This window comes from Populus alba, chromosome 1, assembly GCF_005239225.2.
Source record: "Populus alba chromosome 1, ASM523922v2, whole genome shotgun sequence".
Taxonomy (NCBI): Eukaryota; Viridiplantae; Streptophyta; class Magnoliopsida; order Malpighiales; family Salicaceae; genus Populus; species Populus alba.
The window spans coordinates 30,059,010-30,078,840 of NC_133284.1; the positions used below are offsets into that span (position 1 = coordinate 30,059,010).

General features: G+C 34.2%; 2 protein-coding genes across 7 annotated transcripts; both read right to left on the reverse strand.

The window, feature by feature from the left end:
• Window positions 1-2,839: 2,839 nt before the first annotated feature.
• LOC118032937 (uncharacterized) lies at window positions 2,840-3,856 on the reverse strand. Its single transcript, XM_035037746.1, has one exon. It carries the CDS (start codon window positions 3,854-3,856, stop codon window positions 2,840-2,842), a length of 1,017 nt encoding a protein of 338 aa, XP_034893637.1.
• Window positions 3,857-4,862: 1,006 nt separating this feature from the next.
• On the reverse strand, window positions 4,863-14,038 carry LOC118032965 (uncharacterized). Of its 6 annotated transcripts, none has more exons than XM_073403534.1 (11): window positions 11,501-14,038; window positions 11,102-11,341; window positions 10,563-10,692; window positions 10,072-10,224; window positions 9,503-9,747; window positions 9,351-9,432; window positions 9,053-9,265; window positions 8,187-8,422; window positions 6,927-7,005; window positions 6,716-6,853; window positions 4,863-5,623 (listed from the first exon to the last, which is right to left on the reverse strand). In XM_073403534.1, exons 1-11 carry the CDS (start codon window positions 13,741-13,743, stop codon window positions 5,471-5,473), a joined length of 3,912 nt encoding a protein of 1,303 aa, XP_073259635.1. In that variant the 5' UTR covers window positions 13,744-14,038; the 3' UTR covers window positions 4,863-5,470. The 6 variants fall into 6 exon arrangements, with proteins under 6 accessions (XP_073259635.1, XP_073259647.1, XP_073259637.1 ...); XM_073403546.1 differs by having other exon boundaries at window positions 9,053-9,259; window positions 9,503-9,744; window positions 11,501-14,037; XM_073403536.1 differs by having other exon boundaries at window positions 9,503-9,744; window positions 11,501-14,037.
• Window positions 14,039-19,831: the final 5,793 nt, after the last annotated feature.

A 19,831-nucleotide genomic window follows, 5' to 3' on the forward strand; every position in this document is an offset into this window, starting at 1 on the left:
TTTTTATTTTTATTAAAGTATAAACCTGATCTATTAAATTTTTTCTGGATCTGGACAGGCTGGATATATTATATTGGATTAATTTTTGTGTAGATATTATAAATATCTACGGGGTTAGCATTTTTAAATTTTTTATTCTTCGATGATCCTGCAAAAATATCATATTATAATTGTTGAAACTAGATAAAAACTCTAAAATATATATATTATAAACAACATAAAAACTATTATGATTTTTATATATAAAAAAAAAACAAAAAAAATTACAGTCAAATATTTTATCACGAAGTTAGGGTGCAATATGATTAAAAGATAAACTAGTAGAAAAAGATTATAAAATACTTTTAAGTTTGTAATTTGAATTACATCAACACTAAATTGTATTAAGTGATCCAATAAAAAATACGAATTAGAAGATAACAAATTAACAAGGCAAGCTAAATATGCATTTTTCTTTTTTAATATTATTTTTTTCTCAAATTCTTTGTTAACTTGTGGAGTATTATTTGGAATGTTTTAAGGAATTTGAGATTAATATTTCTTTTAAGTTTTAGATGAGAACCGTACCCTGTTATTTACACCAAATTACCACCACCAATGTATGAATTGTTTTATCCACTAAGTAATATAAAAAATATAACATAATTAAACTATATTTCTTACTAATTTCCATTGCCTATCACTTTTGCTTTTTAACTCTTCAAGAGCATGTATAAATTATATTTTTCTCGACACTATATAATTACCCATACTCGAAGGATAATTTTCAACAGACCCACCTGGCTACCAGGAGATAACTTGCACGCGCGGACCATTTTTAGAAAATTAATTATTTTTTTATCCTCAGTAGATTTGTAGAGAATAGTATTTATTATAAAATTTACTCTCTCTCTCTCTCACTTCTTGTTTTTTTTTAAATATCTAATTTGACGTGAAATTGAGAAAATGTCATCCCAGCTAGCAGACGAGAACCAAAGCCGCTGGGAGAAGCCAAAAGTCACTGTTGTTTCCGAAGCATCTTACCATAGGCAGCTGTGCGTACGATCGCAGTCCCAGCTAAGAAGTCGCTGTCCAAGACTCTACGCACGTTGCTAAAATAACAGTACTTGTCGGTGTAAGCTGTCCAGCTAGAAGGGACCACCCAGAGAAGGAGACACACAACGTGGCATCATCCCCATTTAGACAGCTCATCATGTATGATTGAGGGACCACCTCCTAATCCTGGATTCCCATTATACCCTCCCCAACCCCGTGCACTTTCACTCGTATTGCCGCGTGCCATATCGGATTGGAAATCAAATGGTCACGTGACAGGCCCACTCCACCAAACGTGACTTTCATTTTTCATTGCTAGCCCTCAATAAAATTTCTTCCCGCTCCTCCCCTTTCCGTACAATATGGGTGTATATTGTGGAGACAGATTGAACACGTGTATCGTAGAAAATATTAATTTTTATTCATATTCATACATTCCAATGAGTAATGGCTACACATTTAACACGTACATCCACGATTCAATTGTTTTATTATAGATTTTTTTAAAAAAATATACTGTTGAAAAAATATTTTTTATTTTTTTTAAATTAATATTTTTTATTATTTTTATATCATTTTAATATGTTAATATTAAAAATAATTTTTTAAAAATAAAAAAAATATTTTAATACATTTTCGAGAAAAAATACTTTAAAAAGTAAATAGTAACACACTTCTAAACACCCTCTATGGTTATATAGTGTGTTTTTTTGCTATAAAAAATATTTTTATTTTTTTAATATTTTTGAGTTGTTTTGATATCTTGATATGAAAAATAAAAAAAAGTATTTTATTATAAAATTAAGTAAAAAATATTTTAAAAAATAACTGTAATGATAATACTAAACACCATAATAGTTTAAGTGATTTTTAATTAAAATTGAAGGACACGATTGCTTGAGTAATAAGAACCAAGCTAAACTCATCCAAATTAATTGGGTTGAGCATGTGTTTGGACATACGAGAAATTGAAGCTTTCAGCATGCTGCTCGTACGTTTCCACGTTCTTGAGGTAAGGACATGCTTTAGCAAGCTCGAAGATTTGTTCTCTTCAAAAAAAAAAAAACAGTCTAGAAACCATGATCGAAGCTTTCTAATCAAAGATGATTTTGTGGATTTATCCTTGAAATGGTTATTGTCCATGCATATGATTGAAGTTCGAGCTTGGACGCTTCACTTTATATTCTTGTATGCAAGTGGATTTAAAGAGAAGTTGAGCTTATTTAATGGGCCAGATAAAGCCCAATATATCATGACAAAGACCCATGGATTACCTGCCACAATTTTCTCCAACCCGCTGTATCCATGGGTATTGCATATTTATTGGACCGGATTAATGAAAATTTTGTCATATCCGGCCCAGCCCAACCCATGTACAGCCTTAACTTTTCAGAAATTGTAAAGAGAAGGGTGGTTTTCCTGCTTATCATGTTGTTAAGAAAATGTAAGAAGAGCCATTAGGATAATACTGGGAATGAAGAGGACACTCTGCTACGTACTCTCCATTCTTTTTAATGATCAGCTGCTATGTAGAGACATTGCTGTTCGTACTTACCACTGCAAGTTCTGAAATCTAGCTTTCCTGTGAGAAATTGCTTAACCATTACTGAAGTGGTAGCAACTCGGGAAACATCTAAAATCATTTCTGTAGCAAATTAAGCAACAAGAGTAGACATTTTTTGGTTGCATCAAGCAAGAAGAGGTTAAGGATTCGAACTAATGGATCGATTCCAATAGACATGTCATTACCAAGGATGTGTTATAGAATCGGGTGTGCGAATACATGAACCGTTGACTAGCCTGTCTATATCACAGATTTTGCTCGTTGATTATGCTTCCTCATCCGCTGATGCCTTGCGTTTTCTTCTGAGAGGCGGAGTTGCTCTCGATCTTCTTTCCTGCCAAGCCTTTCACTTCTTTTCTCTTCCCTCGTTATGTCTCCAAAGCTTGCCTCCATTTTTGTATCCCTATCGTCACGACCAGCAAACCTTTTGGTGTTGAACATTTTTCTGATTATGAGAAGAGCCTTTACACCTTCACAATCATCCTCTTCATGATCTGAAAGCCTTCTTTTCTTGGGACGTTGATCTTGCATATTAGAGACAGCCGGCGATGAAATATCGTCGCGTACTCGCTTGTTTGTCATCTCATGTGGCTTCACTGGCTGTTTGGGATTCAATGTTGCATCGTTGGGTCTTCGTGGTCCCTTTCTGTCGTTGCTACCCGCGAGCTGCTTTGTTGGATGAACTGCTTTGACGATAAGCTTTCTTTTATCGGTACATGGATATTGCAAGGACATACGTGATGTGATTTTCTCCATTACCCGCTTGTTTGTGAGAGGCTTCAATATTGAACATGCCAGGGCCGCTGGCTGTTTCGGCTTCAATTTAGGGTCATTGAATTCTCTTAATCCCTTCACATCTGCGTAGTAGTGCTTTGTTGAACGCACTGATGCTTGTGCAGGAGTGGCACTAGAAACTGGTGGCTTCAGGTTATTGTCGTCAGAGAACAGGAAAGAGTAGTCTCTTGTCTGTCGAAGCCTTTGGACTTTGGTCCGACTATCCATTGCAGAAAGAAGGATATCGGCACTTACTGCTCTATGTTGTGGAATCTGGGTTTGTAGCTTGCTTTTGCTTTCTTGAATAATTCTTGGAGCGATACTCGATTGAGAAAGGCCAAAGAATGATCCGTAAGTTTTAGTTTTATGATGATCAGAATTAGAAAGCTCCGAGAGATGACGAGAACAGCTTCGTTTTCGGATTTGTTCTTTAAGCAGCTTTCTTGTTTCAAGAAACTCCAGCTCCTCCTTTGTGACGGCCATTATTGGGGCTTTGAATCTTGCAATATATATTCTCAAAGGAAGGAGGAGATCATAGACGTATACAAGAACAAAGAAAACTACAAGAGTGCTGCTGGAGAAGGAGTTTTGTGTTTCCTGATACCATATGAATTTAGGGCAAAATATATGAACTCATTAATTTATACTTGGTTTATATATATAGATGACTTGTAGGAGTTTTGTGTTTTCCTGATACCATCCGGATTGCCATTATGGTTCCATCAATTCCTTGCTCGGAGCGGATTCAAATCAATTCAATTTTCAAAAAGAAAAAAAAAGAAGAGGAGAAAACTGCCTTCACATTATATTTTACTATTTTTCTTTTCTCGAAACCGACTTTGTTTTGGCATGGTTAACAAAAAAACAAAAAAAGAAGAAAAAAAACATTAGCAAATACTGATCATGCTTTATACAACAAAAGGATAAGGAGGCAGTCCCGAGTCTCCTATTGCATTTTATTATTGTTAAGAAATATATTTATTTTGTTTTATTTGTTAAGTGTAGAATAATATTTTTAGTTTATTTTATATATAATTTTTTTATATTTAGATTAAAAAAATAACTTTTGAATAAAATAATCAATGAAAATCATAATCTACTTTTCTTTTACGTTCGTGTTTTTTTTTTTTTTACTTTCATGTATAATTCGGAACGATTTGGATAAACTGCGGATTGAGAATCTGTTTGGATACACAAGCTTGAGCCTAAACTTTTGTATTTGACAAGATCTACCTGGAAAAAAAGAAAAAGGGATTTCCTGAATCAAGATAGGTGGAGTTAAGCCCTAAAGGAACGAACCTCTCTTTAAAATTTTAATCCCAATAAAAAAGAAATTGCCCTTCCATTGTTATCTGCTAGCTTGATAGCAAATTTGTCCAACCTGTCAAACTTGGTAACCAAAGCAGGGGCAAGTTATCGAGCCATGTCAAGTACTGTGGAAGGGTCAGCAAGCCTCTCATCAGTGGTGAGAGTTAGAGAATCAGCTAAAGTCCTGGATAATTTCGAAGATGTTGGTTTAATCTCTTGATTGCATTGTTAACTTTTCATCTGTTCAAAGCCGATACATTTACACAACTCAAAACATATAGCAATCTCATATATGAAATTGCATTCAAATAGCACGCCTGTTCTTTGTTTCTGCCTTTTGATTCTTCTTTTTTTTTTTTTTTTTCCCTGGTGTAAAACAAATCTTTCAGAATTCAAATTACAAATCCTCACACAATCTGACATGACTGTCAAACTCAATACAAACCAGCTCTCCTGTTTTCTCCTTTATGTTTCCTTCTTTACCCCTTATCGGTACAAACTAGCTCTTGTATGTGAGCAATTCACGATTTTTGGAAAAAGTATTCAACTATCAGGTAATTCCTCTGCAATTATGTTGTCAGTTCTTCAGCTCTGTAGTTGGAACGATTTTCCATCTGCAAGACCTTTGGATCAAAGCTAAGTGCAGATGGCAGCCAACCACCAGACTCGTCTCCTACCTTTACGGATGGACTAACTTGACCAGAAATCTCAAGATCATTGTCGTGCATGTCACACGATGGTCATCAAAACCTGTTAAATTGAACAGATCCTGGCTTTTCAGTGGTTCAGTTACCTGCCATAAGGCCTCCAACCCTCCTTCCATTGTCTCCTGCTGCTTCTTTCAAATGGATAATTCGGAGCATCTGTATGTGTTCTGTACGTGCTGCGTCCACTTTGTTTCTTCAGGTCATTCCTCATCACTTCAAGATCATACTGTGCACGCTGCAAAACATTGCATACCGACTTTTCTCACAGAAAAAAAATGAACCGCAGCATAGTGAAAGATTAATAGGTGTACAGCAAAGTAATCAGCTTATCCTCCAGATTAAGGGCTCAAGTTATGCTAAGCAGTAAAAGAAATCACAATGATTTGTTTCCGTTTTTACATGTAACAATTGAATTTATGAGTTTAAGGATTTACACTATCTATAGCAGGGAGATAGAGCAAGGCCTACTGGCCTAACGAGAAAATGGCATGCCTAAATGACCTGCAAAGGAATGTTTATAACCTTGGGTTGTGGTGTGTTTTTCCATGGAAAACACACAAGTAATAAACATTATTCAGAGGAAAGGGTTGCTAACAAATGTCCAACACACAAGTTTCGTAATTAATAGAAACCAAGTCAAGCAGATAACAAGAAGACCACTTCTTATTACACAAAGCGAGCAGGGAAATAAGTAAATATGAAGCACACCATGAAAGCATCCCAGCAAAGGAAACACCATGAATAAGACTAAAGAGGCATACAGCAAGAAAGTTATATTTGTCAAAACAAAATTAAGTGCATTATGGGTTCTTGTTCAGAGAAATTAAGCATGATTGCCATTACTAGACCATGGAAAAGCAGCATCTTAGTAATGGGCAAATAAAGCAACATCATATTTTCACATAGAACAACTTCACAGTAAGCATTGCAATCCATTAGTTGTTATGTCAGAACTTGTTTTTATACCTATATGTTCTCTACTCCACTCCCCCTACTTTAACACTCCTTTCCACAAACAACCGCAAAAAGAATTTACATAATTTTCATTTCTATAAGAAACTATCTACTTGAAATCATTGGGGACCGGGGCAGTATCATAATTGTACAAGACACTGGCGAGCAGCACACTGACACCCTAATTGAGGTAATGCCTCTTCTTAGACTAGCTCAAAGACTACCTTGCTAGCAGAAGAAAATACTACAGAGCAGCAGTTTTTCCCATTTTGAGAGGGAAAAAAAGATTATCAGGTTAACAGCAATATTAAAAAGTTGAGCCGTTAAAAGAATGTGCAGGGATAGTAGATTGCATGATAGAAATGTGAAAAACCTTAGCAGGGTCTGAAAGCATGGCATATGCCTCCCCAATCATTTTAAAAAGTCTGTCAGTGTCCTTGTGGACTTCTTCTCCTATCTCCTTCCACAGGCTATCATCTCCATTATCACTTCTTGCCAAGGAGTGACCAGCCTACATCAATTACCAATGAGTCAAAAGGGTGAGTCATAATAAGATGTCAAAAAAATTTGAACATCTAGGAAACCTTGTCAGGATGGTGTCTAAGTGCAGCTTTGTGATATGCCTTCTTAACTTCTGATGCTGAAGCGGAAGGTTCGATTCCCCTGCCATCATAATTTGATTGGTAAACGATTTTATACCTCATATTTTAAATGAATCTTAAATTTAAAGCAATAATGAGATCACAATGACAACAATAACAAGAACAGCAACAAATGGGTACCAATTGAGTTACAAGCTCATTGGCAGGGGTAATGCACACGCCAACCACGAGCCCCCCAAAAAAAAAATCAAAAGTTTACTATAGTCCCTTCAAATTAGTATACATTATAAGTCCTATTATTTCTAACCCCCCACCCACAAAAACTTTAGTCACCCTCCACCACTGCTTGTTGGCTCCTTGACAAGCATCGACTTTTCATTTGCTAAAAGATCTGTTTGATATTTTTCAAATACTCAAACTACCATTTCAACTTGTAACCTCATTTCTTTGACCCAACCCTCCATCTCTCTCTCTAAAACCCAACCCTCAAATTCTGAATAAAAAATCTCAAATCAACTAAACAACTACAGAAATGAAAATCCACTATCAGAACTCATAATTTGGTGTAAGAGTGGTCTTTTTTTCATGGCTGTTATGAGCCTGGGATGTCGTTGTTGAGTTCTTTACGTTGTCTAACCTATCTTTTTTTAAAACTTCAAATTTGGATGCCAACACATGTGGCATTTAGGAATTGGAAATGGGCAAGCTTGCAAATAACAGAAGTGAGAAAGAGAGAGGATCAAGGCTTTTATATTTTGAAACAGTTTTCAATAGTGAAATTTGAAGAGAGAGAGAGAGAAGAAAACTTGGGTTGGGGGGGGGGTGCAAATGAGATTGGAAACTTTGGCTGGGAAGGAGAGTTGTTTTGCGAATGTATATTATCAAATTAATGACAGCTCAGCGTCGTCAACTTACAGATGTTTGAAAAGACAAGCTAAATATATATTTTAAAAAAAAAAAAAACAGATGCAATTTGTAAAATCACTAAAAGCACCGACATTAACAATAGGAAAAGGGGGGAGGGGGGGTAACATGTGCGAAAAAATGAGTGATCATAAATCTCTCTACCACAGGGCAATGGAGCCACAGAAAGACTGCTCTCTGATGCGCTAGCAGATAACTGCACTCCATGATCAAAATATTGAATAGAAATCATTCAAATTCCAGCTATGATTTTTGTGAAATGACAAGACTCTATAGAGAGCTTAGAACATGTAACATCTAGAATCACAAAGGACTTACAGAATGAGGTACATATTCAGAGGAACCTCCTTTCTGGCTGCTTCTTCTATGGTAGACAGACGTAAACGAGCTTGTCTAAGATCATTGACCAAGTTTGTTGTTTTATCAGAGTGCCCGAACTGTTTAGTTTTCTCCTCTACTTGCTTAGTGAGAACAGCTACCAGCCTCTGAAGATCTCTAGCCGCTTGTGCATAATCCCTAATCATCTCGTATAAAGTGGCTCGTCTAGAAATTGCCTAATAAAGCATGGAGAGTACGTACATTACCAAAAAGGTTGTTCTCAAACATATTTTAAGAAAAAAATCAGTGCCTTCCTAGAAATGTATCCTTTTTTTCTTCCATGGATACTGAATTGTGCACCCAAGGAAGAGCAAATATGCAGATGTCAATTTAGTAATCAGTAAATTGTACCATCATAAACCTGAATTATTGTAGCAATTTAATAAGGCAAGTAATAAATCCAGGAAAATAATTAGTTATCTTGAAGACATGTCAATTTCAAACCAGATCTGCACCATGAATCAAAGCCAACAATCCTTTTCAGTATGACTTGGTACCAGAAACAAAAACAATACTGGGCAGAATCAACTTTGTAATGAAGTACAGTTTTATAGCTTCAGAGTATACATTATTGATACCCAGACAGATTATGCTTTCCTAATTTTGAGAGAATCAGCATGCAAGTGTTTTCACATAAGATCTAATTTAACCTTTTAAGGCTTCATTTAAATTTTATTGTGCCTCAACCAATATCATAAATGATCTGGTTCAAATAGGACTCGATAAAATTGCCCACAGGTCCCATGACATCATTAGTGCCAAAAAGAAAAAAGAAAGTAAAGGATGAAATCAAGATAGAAGAAAACCTTCCAATAGTTTCCATCAAGAGCTATTGCTAGGCTGCAGTCTGCTGTAGCATCAGTGATTTGGCCCAGTGCTTTGTATGCAGCAGCTCTATTGCAAAAACAAATGGCTGCAAAAGGCCGTGATTCTATGTTACGTGACAGAGCAGCACTGTAATGTTCTATAGCTTCTGAATGCTTTCCTGCTTGAAATGCTTCATTCCCTGCAGCCTGCAGCTAGCCGTATTAATGCCACGAGGTAGCAGATTAAGGTACGTCAAAACACTATTCAGGGGGGAAAAATCTAACAAGAATCCAATACCTTATGGCGTATGAGTTCATTTACAGTGGCAGCTAAGAGCACTAGTGATTCTTGAGTTTCAATACCAATCCTGGACAGACTACTGGAGTAAGAATACTGTTATCATCACTCAAACAAATGATATCGGAAATGTTCAAGGCATATAAACTTACCTTGTTGCAGTAGAAGGAGGTTCCACTTGCTTCTCTAGTGAACCAATAGCCTCCTCCAGCCTTCCAAGATGGAAGTAAGATTTGAAAATGAGGCGGCAACGCCAGATCATAAATGACGTGTCCTTTGCGTGTTCAGGACCAATATTTTCTACATGGTAATCAGCATGTAATGGAGGAGAATTCTTCTTGGCAGAGTCAAATGTATGCTCACACAGTCGAATTACCTCTTCATACTTCCGCAGCTGCTGGATGACACAGAAGTTAACCAAGTTCCAACCATTGTTTTGTTGTGTATTAGAATCAAAATGGTGAAATAATAACCACACTTATGTAGGATTTGATGTTGGGCTGGATCAGCATAGCCAGTACCAGCCCAAGTTGTGGTTTGTTGGCAACCAATGTAAATTAGTCACACACTTCTTATGAAATGAATACTAATGACGTGAAGAAAATGAATAATGCAGCTTGCCCCAGCAAGATGGGAGTGAGGTTCACTTGCATAGAAAGAGACTAATAGGATGCGGTTCACTCAAAGTAAAGTTCAAAGGTTCAGTAAAAGAAACACAAACCATGAAAAGAGACTCTGCTTTCATTTCAAGTAATTTTTCAGAGCATGAACTTATCAACAAACCCTCAGCAATTACTTGTAAAGCACTCTCTGCATCATTAGGCGCTCCCCGTTTCAGAAGTTCAGCAGAATGTTGCATGCACTCAGACACTCTCTGCCAGTCAAGAAAAACAGTTAATGGGCATGAAATAAAAAAATCATGTATGGTCATTTCAAAAGACGTTAAACCAAAGTTCCTCGGCCATGTAGTTTGTGGAGTTGTAATTCTTAACCACTCGACCATGGTTCAAGCTTTGGCAGCAACACAACAACATACAAGAGGTTCAGACATTGATGGAATCCATCAACTCAATCAGTATTAAGTCATTAATTGTGCATTTCACGCCATTATATAACTAATGACACATCTCACAGGGACAGTCAGACCACAAACTCAATAAACTATCAATGATAAGGTCTTATTTGAACAAAAGAAAAGAAAGGAAAGATTACCTGTGCCTTTTGCAACCCATCAGAGGCTTCTACAGAAATTTTTCGGTCCACACAGGCATCAATGCCGAACTGCAAGCACTTTTTGAAATATTGCACTGCACCTTCAACGTCCCCCAGAGCAAGGTAACAACTTGGAACGAAAAGGAAAATAAGCGCAGCACATAAACACAAGAAAAACTGCATTTAGAAGGAGCTGCTATTCAACATAATCAGAAGCTTAATAATTAGAAAAGGGAATTGGCCTGAGAATAAGTGATTAAAAGCTTAATGAGCTGCACGATAAGCAAGAAGTTAAACTAAAAATCATTTGTATATTCTGTGTCTAAATCCACAAACAGCAAGATGCTAACTCAAACACAACGAAAACATAACTTCTGTGTCAACTTAATGAACTAATATGAGAAACAGAGCATAATAAGGCAGCAATTATGAAATCTAAAGTAAAAATAAATTGAACTAGAATTACATGCACGAATACATAACAATTAAATCATCAAATCATCCAGAAAATTTATCAGAAACAAAAGGTGGAGCTTTACTTTGCAGCTCTGAATTGCACCCTGATAAAATTGGGATCAATTGCAGCAACCATCTTACAGTCTCCTAGTGCATCTCTCATTCTTCCAAGAGAGATACGGGTAGCTGCACGGTTGCTATAGCACAACATCAATGCCCTGAGACAGCTTACAGATGTCTCGCTTTTAGAAACACAATTTACACCTTGTGTGTAACAATCCTCAGCTTTAGACAAATCCCCACTTTTATATGCTTGGTTTCCCCTAAAATAAAAGGAAAGAAAAATATAAGTACAATAAAAGCTTGCAATCATACAGAATGGTTACAGAAGTACATGTAGTAGATATATAAACAAGAGAATACATTCCATATCAAATAATTTTACAAAAGAAAGACATGGAGTTGACTGGAATTTATCTTGCCTCAGTCGCCACTTCTCACATGCTTCTTGAGCTGCAACAGATGCAGGAACAGACCCTTGATTGATCTCCAGTCCTTTAAGCAGCTCACCATTATCACCAATCACGTGTGAAGGAGCAGATAGGCCAACTTTCTTGCTCCGTACAGGGGACAAGGGTGAAGAAGATCCAGAAAATGGTGTAAATTGCAAAGAAGATGATGCATATGAACCTTTGGAAGTAGCACTGGAATTAAAGGAATCATTATCAGCTCTAACGAGATTGTTCTTTTTATGATGATGCTTAGGTGATACATGTGCAGTAGAAGAGGCAGCAAAGGTGAAGCCTGAATTGATAGTATCTTCTGAACTCACAGCTGAAAAGAATTGAGTGCTGAGGTCACTATCTAGATTTTTACTTGAACTGGCTTCGCTTTCTGCTGACGTAACTATAACATCATTGATAGAATCTATTTCCTCATTTGCAGATTTACAGCTTTCAGTTTCAGCCCCTGAAATAGACTCCTCCATATGATTTTCAGCTCCGATACCTTTATCAAAACAGTTTTCAGAATTTTTCTCTTTAGTTTCTCTGCATTTCATATCCTCTTCATTTATATCCATTCGCTGTGTTGCAACAACCAGATCTTCATCTATTGCATCATTCAGAACAGTTGGTTGTGAATCAGTTGATGCATGTTGACTATCTAGTGCGAAAGACTCCTCTGATGTGACAGAAGTTTCCCTGGAATTTCTAGCATCAGACAATGTTTCCTGATATGTTGAAATGTCCATTGGTGAATATGATTCGGAAGCCTCTGGAATTTCTTGGGAACCACTTTCCCTGGTAACAAAATCTAGACCTGGCGACAGAGGGACTTTGACAGGTTGCTTCAACTTTCCCCTTTTCTTCTTTACTTTTGAATCTTTAAACTTTGTACTGAATTCCATCTTCGGATTTAAGCCAGTGAAAAGATTTCCTTTTGGATTTGGCGTTTTAAATTCTACAAATGGCGACCCAGCGCCATCTTGCTTGCTTGTAAAACTAAACCCATCTGTCTTCTCAAGTCCACCAGTAGGTGGCACCCTGAAAGCATTCCAACCAGCCAATCTACTGGATGAGAAGACATGAGATGGTCCCGCAATTCCAATTGGTTGTGTATCAACTTTTGGCTGATCCATAGATGCATGAATACCACTTACATCTTTACCCGGCGTTCCTCCTTCAAAAATAAATTCAGTGGGATCACCACAATCGTGGAATTTCTTATCACCCTCATTTACAGTTGGCATATCCTTTCTGGAGATTCGACAAGAAGAAAATCCCATGTTGGTTTGACCTGAAGATTCTACCTTCGCAATTCCAATTTTCAACTTGCACCCCATCTCGTGAGAAAGTGCACTCTCGTTCTCTCCACCAACATAACCACCAATGCTTTCCCTGCTTCCAAAGGCAAAACTATCCTTCTCATTGGTCTCATTATTAACATCGTTTGTGACTACATGGTCCTTTATGTTCAAATTCTTGATTTTATCAGGAAGGGCATTCTCTGCAGCAGCGGCAAACATTTCACTACCCTTTTCACTGCTTTTAAATCCAAACTTTTTGATATCATCAGCTTGAAAACTACCACCACCATTAGTAGCATCTCCAGCCTCTTCAATATTCAATTTCTTCTCCAACTCATCTGGTGGCAGTAACTCCACATTTCTCCCAATAGAACTACCTACATTGTCACCGCTCCCAAACTTGCCATTAACACTTAACTTAGACGCCCCATCTACAACATTCTCCTTATCATCAATGCTCAACTTCTGCATGCTCTCGTCAACACCATGATTCTTATCACCATCACTTGCAAAAACGAAACCACTCTTCTCGCTCACATCTACATTAGTTTCCCTTCCAGTTCTCAAACTTTTCAATTCCTCTATAATTCCCTTGCCGGAATTCGAGTTAAACCCCATATTACTTGGACTAGCTCCAAACACAAACGCCTCATTACCACCACTCCCAGAACCACCCGGTTCAACCGGACTCCTATCGGGTCGGAACTGATTGAAACCGATCCCAACCCAGGTTTCTTCATTGGATTTAAAATTCTGGGGATTCGATTGCCTCCTCACTTTTGGCAATCTTGGCCTCGAAAGACCACCTTTAGTTGATGAGGACGATGATGATCGAGAGCTAAAGTTTGGATTTTGGTTACTAATTCGAGTTGAATTTGAGAACCCAGAATTTAAATTATCAAAATTTGATGGGTTCATGCTGGTTTCTTGTTTTGATTGAGAATTTTTTGAAGCTTAATAACAATAATAATGAGATGCGGAGAGAGGAATGAGGAAGCTGACCGTTGGTGATTTTGATGTTACTATTAGGACTTTGAATCGGAGCTCCGGTGTCTAGCAACGCCAGTGACATGTCAATGCAGGAGTCATTAAATCAGACGGTGGACGGTGGAGGATAGGGTGGTGGGAACTTGAAGATCAAAGAGGTGACGTTGTTAGTGGAGAAAATGATTAGTTTTTTTGTTTTGTTTTGTTTCAGCATACATAATTGGGTTAATTAATTAAAATGTTTGCGTAGTAATAAATATCTTTTGGCGTTTAGCTTTGCTGTGTTTACTTGTCTCGAAGGAAATTCGAATGGGTTGGCACTCCGAAAGATTTTTTAAGATATTTTTTTATTTTTGTATTTTAAAATTATTTTTAAAAACTTTTAATTTTTTCATATACTCATATAGTTTTATTATTATAATATCAAAAATAATTTTAAAAAATAAAAAAATTATTTTAATATATTTTTTAACAAAAAAAACTTTAAAAACAATTGTTACCGTACTCTCAATTACCCCCTAAACCTTTTTTTTTTTTTAATTTGTTTCCTCAAGTTTATCTTTAATTATTTTGGTTGATCGAGAATTTATATTGTTATTTTTTCAGGTTTTGTGTTTTATATTGTGGTCAAACCTCGTGATTCATATCATAAGTTTAGAAGGTTAGACTAGATTGATTTCGGTCATTTTTTTTTAATTTCATCTACTATCACTATGTTTGTCGAAAATTAATATTCTTTGTTTTTTTAATTTTTTTATAGAGTTATCTCAATCTTATGTCTCGGATTATAAATTTAGTAAGTTCATCAAGTTTGAATTAGGTCTTTTTTTAAAAAAAAATTAAAAATTTCTATTTAATATTATATTGATTAGAGAATTGTATGTTATGATTTTATTTAGTCTCCTTCCCAAGAAGTTATCTTAATGCCACACAAAGTAGGTTATAGATTTAATTTGATCTGATTTTTGCTTAAGCCACGTGAAAAAAAATTAACATGTTTAGTTCTCTCGGATGATGTGTTTTTAAAGAATTCCCCTATGTGATGCTCAAAAAAAAGTTGAATCAATTTTTTTTTAACATTATTTTCTTTTTAATTTTGTTATTTATCATTTTATTTGTTGGAAATTGAAATTCATTTTTTTTAATTTTTTTTCTATACAATTATCTTATTCTCATTTAATTTTTTACTTTATTAGCAAATAAGATTTTTGTAATGTCTTAGGAATATTGTAAGATATATTTTTATAATATTGACAAACATTTATTTTTTGTATTAAATCATTGTTTTTTTTTTCACTTTATTTATTATTAATATCTTATTTTCTTATCATATTATCAAATTAATTGAGTTTATTAAATTCATTCGAGTTAATGACCAGAAGAATCTTAGATATTTTTTTTAAAAAATATTTACATTTTCTTGATACCTTTTCTATGATAAAAAAATAAAAAAGAAAGAAAACTCGTGGCACAGTACACACAACCTATTTAGATCTATATCTGTACAACATTTGATAATTGAAATCTATGTACCATTCTAGTTGGTTGTTTCCATATTTAAGCAATAAATTATTTTTTAGACCTTGTATTTTTAGTGAAATAATTATATAATCCTTTTGATTTGAGAAAATCAATATTTAGTCCATGTTTCTTAATTATATTTCTTTGTAACTCAATCATTTTGGTTGCTTTTTCATGGAAAAATTAGTTTTTTTTCTTCATAAAAATTTCCTTCATTTACAGTTCAATTTTCTGATACTCACCACGGCAAACAAAAAAAAAATCACATGAAAAGGGTAATTCATTCATTTAGAAAGAAAAAAAAAAATTCAATAGTCAACTTTGATAAATGGACTAACATGTGATTTTTAAAACTAGAAGGGCTAGCTTAAAAATACCAAAACAACAGCTATAAAACTATAATTTACTCTAGCATCAACGAAAATAGATTTTCACTAGTTAGTTACCCCGCGACATATCTTTGTTTGGCATAAAAACATAAAAAAAAAATATTCTTTTTTAAAAAAATATTAAGGTAATTGGCTCGAGCGAGTTTAATAAACTTTTTTAATTTTAATAATATCATTTAGAAAATAAGATATCAACAACAAACAAAGTCAAAAAACAACAATGATTCAATGCAAAAGATGAATTCTTGTCAATATTATAAAAATATATCTTCATAATATTCCAAAACATGTCAATGATTTTATTTGTTAACAAATTAAATGAGAATATGATAATTTCATAGAAAGAAAAATAAAAAACTATGAAAGAAAAAAATAAGACAAAAAAAGTCAATTACTATTATAAACCATAACCCAAGTTATAAGACCAAAATCACTATATATGAAAAAAATCATGAGGGTTAAAATCACAAAAAAAAAAAAAAAAAAAAAAACACCAAAAAATCCAATAAAAATAATGAGTGTCAAAATTGCAATAAAAAATAAAAACATTAATAAAAGGACAAAAATTAAAAGAACAAAGACAAAAAAAAATACACTATAAACTTGGATTGAAGAGTGAAACTAAAAACAATGAAACTTTCATACAAGATTCAAGGAAAAAAATAAATAATCTTAAGAATAAGCATCAAATCTTAAACATCGAATTAAACATAATAAAAAAAATGAATATACAAAATTCTTCAACGTGTTTTTTTTACACTAAAAAAACTCTCAAATGTAAATCAAAAAACTTATGCACACATCTAATTAAACAACCCAATAACCATTGTGTAAAGCAATGAAAAAAAATTCATTAACAATAAACAATAATAAAATTGAGAAAACCAAGAAAAAAAATAAAGATTAAGATATCTAACATCACAATACAAGTAATTTACCTGATTAATGAATTTCTCTGTCAAAAATAAATTTGTAATAGAAAAATACATAAAATTTTTAATAGAAACTGACACATACATAAAATTTATTAAACAATAATTAAAAAAAAAAAAAACAATGCAAGGCTGCACATCTAAAAAATATTAAACAAACAAATTTAATTTATATAAAATTAAGAAAAAATCACAGATGAATCATACCTACCTCTCTAAAAATTAAACACACTCAATATCATTTAAAAATAATCACAATCTAATTAAAACATAAACCTAAAATTTATTTGAAAACATATACACAAATAATGCATTATTTTTTAAAAAATAATAAAAAATAATAATAAAAAAGAATCAGGTCAGGCGTTGCTGGCCTAGTAAGCCAGGCCCAACGCCTAACCGATAAAGCAACAGCCCGCGCGCGTGCCTTTATTTTTTTAAAAAATTTAATGTCTGCCCCAAATATTTAAAAAAAGGACACATTGCCTACTAACCTAGAATCTGGCTATTATGGTGGCTGGAAAAACAAGGTCCTTTGGTTTTTTACCCAAAATTTCATTTTCAGCCTATTTTTGACCAAAAACACCTAGAAAACACTTTGTAGACCTTGTTAAACCAATTCATAGTCACCAAAAAAGCCAATAAACCACCCTAAAACCCGAAATCCCCAAACAAAAATTCTTCATAAGCTCAAATATGTTGTTTTATGTGTTTTCAAGGTAAACAATCACCTAATTGTAACCTCCCTCATCATATGAAATCTTTTTATATAAAAATCAATCATTTTGTGGTCGGAATTTTCCCTAACAACTACTTTCTCTATTTAAACTGGAATTCGGTGACTCCCTCTCTCTCCTCCCATAAAAAAAAAAGCTGAAAAAAAAATAAAGTTAGGTTCAAAAATATATTATCTTCAAATTAAAGGAATTGGTCGGCTAATTTCTAAAAAATATAGGGGATTCAAATGAATGTTTTAACAAAGCTTTCAATCTGTCCACATGTTACTCAAGATTTTCACTTTAGTCCCTTAGCTTTTAATTCAAATCTTCCTCCTAAAAAAATTTGCAATTAAGGGCTAATTTGGGTTTAAAAGAGCCAAATCATGTAAAATAAAAGTTTGAGGATCAAAGTGAAATTTATAAAAAAAAATACAGTGCTCCAATCTATAATGGATTATGGGAGAGTGCATAGTAATTTCAGCATATTGAAAAGTCGGTGCCTTTTAGTTTATAATTAATTAATTCTCAAAAAATAATAAAGGTGGACTTGCGTACAGTAGGGTGAGCTTAGGTAGATTGGTCAAGTTTGATGACAGAATTAATTAGTTGAGACTATTTTTACATCCCGCTGCATATCAAATTATTATTTTTAATTAACAAAAAAATTAGTTTCTAGATAATTATTTTGGTTATATTATTAAATATATAATATTTATTTTTAAGACTTTATGATTTGAAATTTTTTATTTTGAAAATTAAATTATACGGAAGTTGTCATGACATAACTTAAATATTGGTCCAAAACAACCTTATCAACATATAAAGAATTTCAAGGATGAAATTGAGAAAACAAAGATTAAGTGATAGAAAAAACTCTTGATTCAACTTTTTATTTATTTTGGGTTGAAAATTAAATCATGTAAAAGTTGTCCTGATAATTCAATTGACTTGGTTGATTACAAAACAATCCGGAAAATTATTATTATAAAAAAAATTGTGAATGTTATTGAGAGGGAAAAAAATTGAAAGAATAAAAAAAAGAAATGAAACGGTAGGGGACTGAACCTTTTGTTTTTTTTTTTAAAAAAAAACAAGAATAAAATAAACTCCAAAAAAATCTTAGTTTATTTAGTATAGAAGGTAAAATTTGGCAATTCAGAAGTCATCAACCAAGTAAAACATCATAGATGAATCGCAGTTGTACTTTTCTAATCTGTTCTTCAACAAATTTAAAAGGGCGAGCGATCGAGTCCCCCATATACTATTGTCTCTGCGGCATAAAGGGTTGCTAAGTAATTAAAACTGCATTTGGTTATGCGTTTTACTTCTTAAAATACATTCGCTTCGAATTTAAGTCTTTTTAGATGATTTTGATAAATTTTCGGTTTAATTTTATTTGCAACGTTGAATGTGATTTGTTTTTTTAACCAAAGCAATAGCAGCAGCATGGACGTGTCAGGGAGGCATTCTAATGGCTCTAGCCACCCAAGCAGCTCTGAATTTGCTGTTCTAGGAAGATGCTGGTGGTACGTGCTCTGTTAGAGCGGTGCAAGGCCCTCGATGTTCTTGAAAACCATGAGATACTTTGCATTTCAGCTTTTATGAAGATAGAACTGAAATGCTAAGAGGTTATTAATTGTCGAGAGAGATGCATGCTTTGGCTTTGAGTGTAGGTTCTTTCTCTTCCTCTTCCACATGGCGAGCTTCTTTCTGTATAACAAGTAACCAACCCTCCATGGCTGCAATAAAGTTTCTATTACTCGGGCTGTCAATCTCTATCTGCCAGCTATGAAGCTCCCTTTCCTCAAAGTAAAGAGACTATTAATGGAGTTTAAGCTTCTCTTGCTCTTCTTCTTCCTTTTCTTTTTCCCACTAAAATAATGCTCTCTTCTTATGGTTGATGTCTCAATGCTTGAAATAAAGTTCGGAGAAGATACAGGTACAAAACTATAATGAGCCGCAGAGCTCGCTTGGATATTCAAGATTCAAATAAAACTCATATCCATATATACGGTTCTTTATTTAAACTCGAGCATAGCATGTGCCCTAATGCTTTTCTAGATAGGATCTAACATGGCAACACTTTTCTAGATAGGAAACTCCCGACCAAGTCTCTAGTAGGATTAAAACACTCCAAGCTAGTTACTCGACACTAAAATCAAAGACAAAACATACATGCATGAATGATTGCACACTCTTTGGCCACATATCATTCAGAGACTGGTCTGGTTGTCATCGATGCAGTACACACACAGCCCACAGAACTCAAAACTATTATAACTTTTGTAGCGATCCATTGTTACTCTAAGCTTTTGTACCTAAGTGGTTCGAAGCCATAGATGGCAAATACACTAATTATCATATTCTTTTTTTTTTTTTTAGTTTAACGTGGGTGTCCGGGCCAGCTTGCGCGCACCTCGACTAATCCCACAGGCCCTGAAGTTAACGACCATGTAAG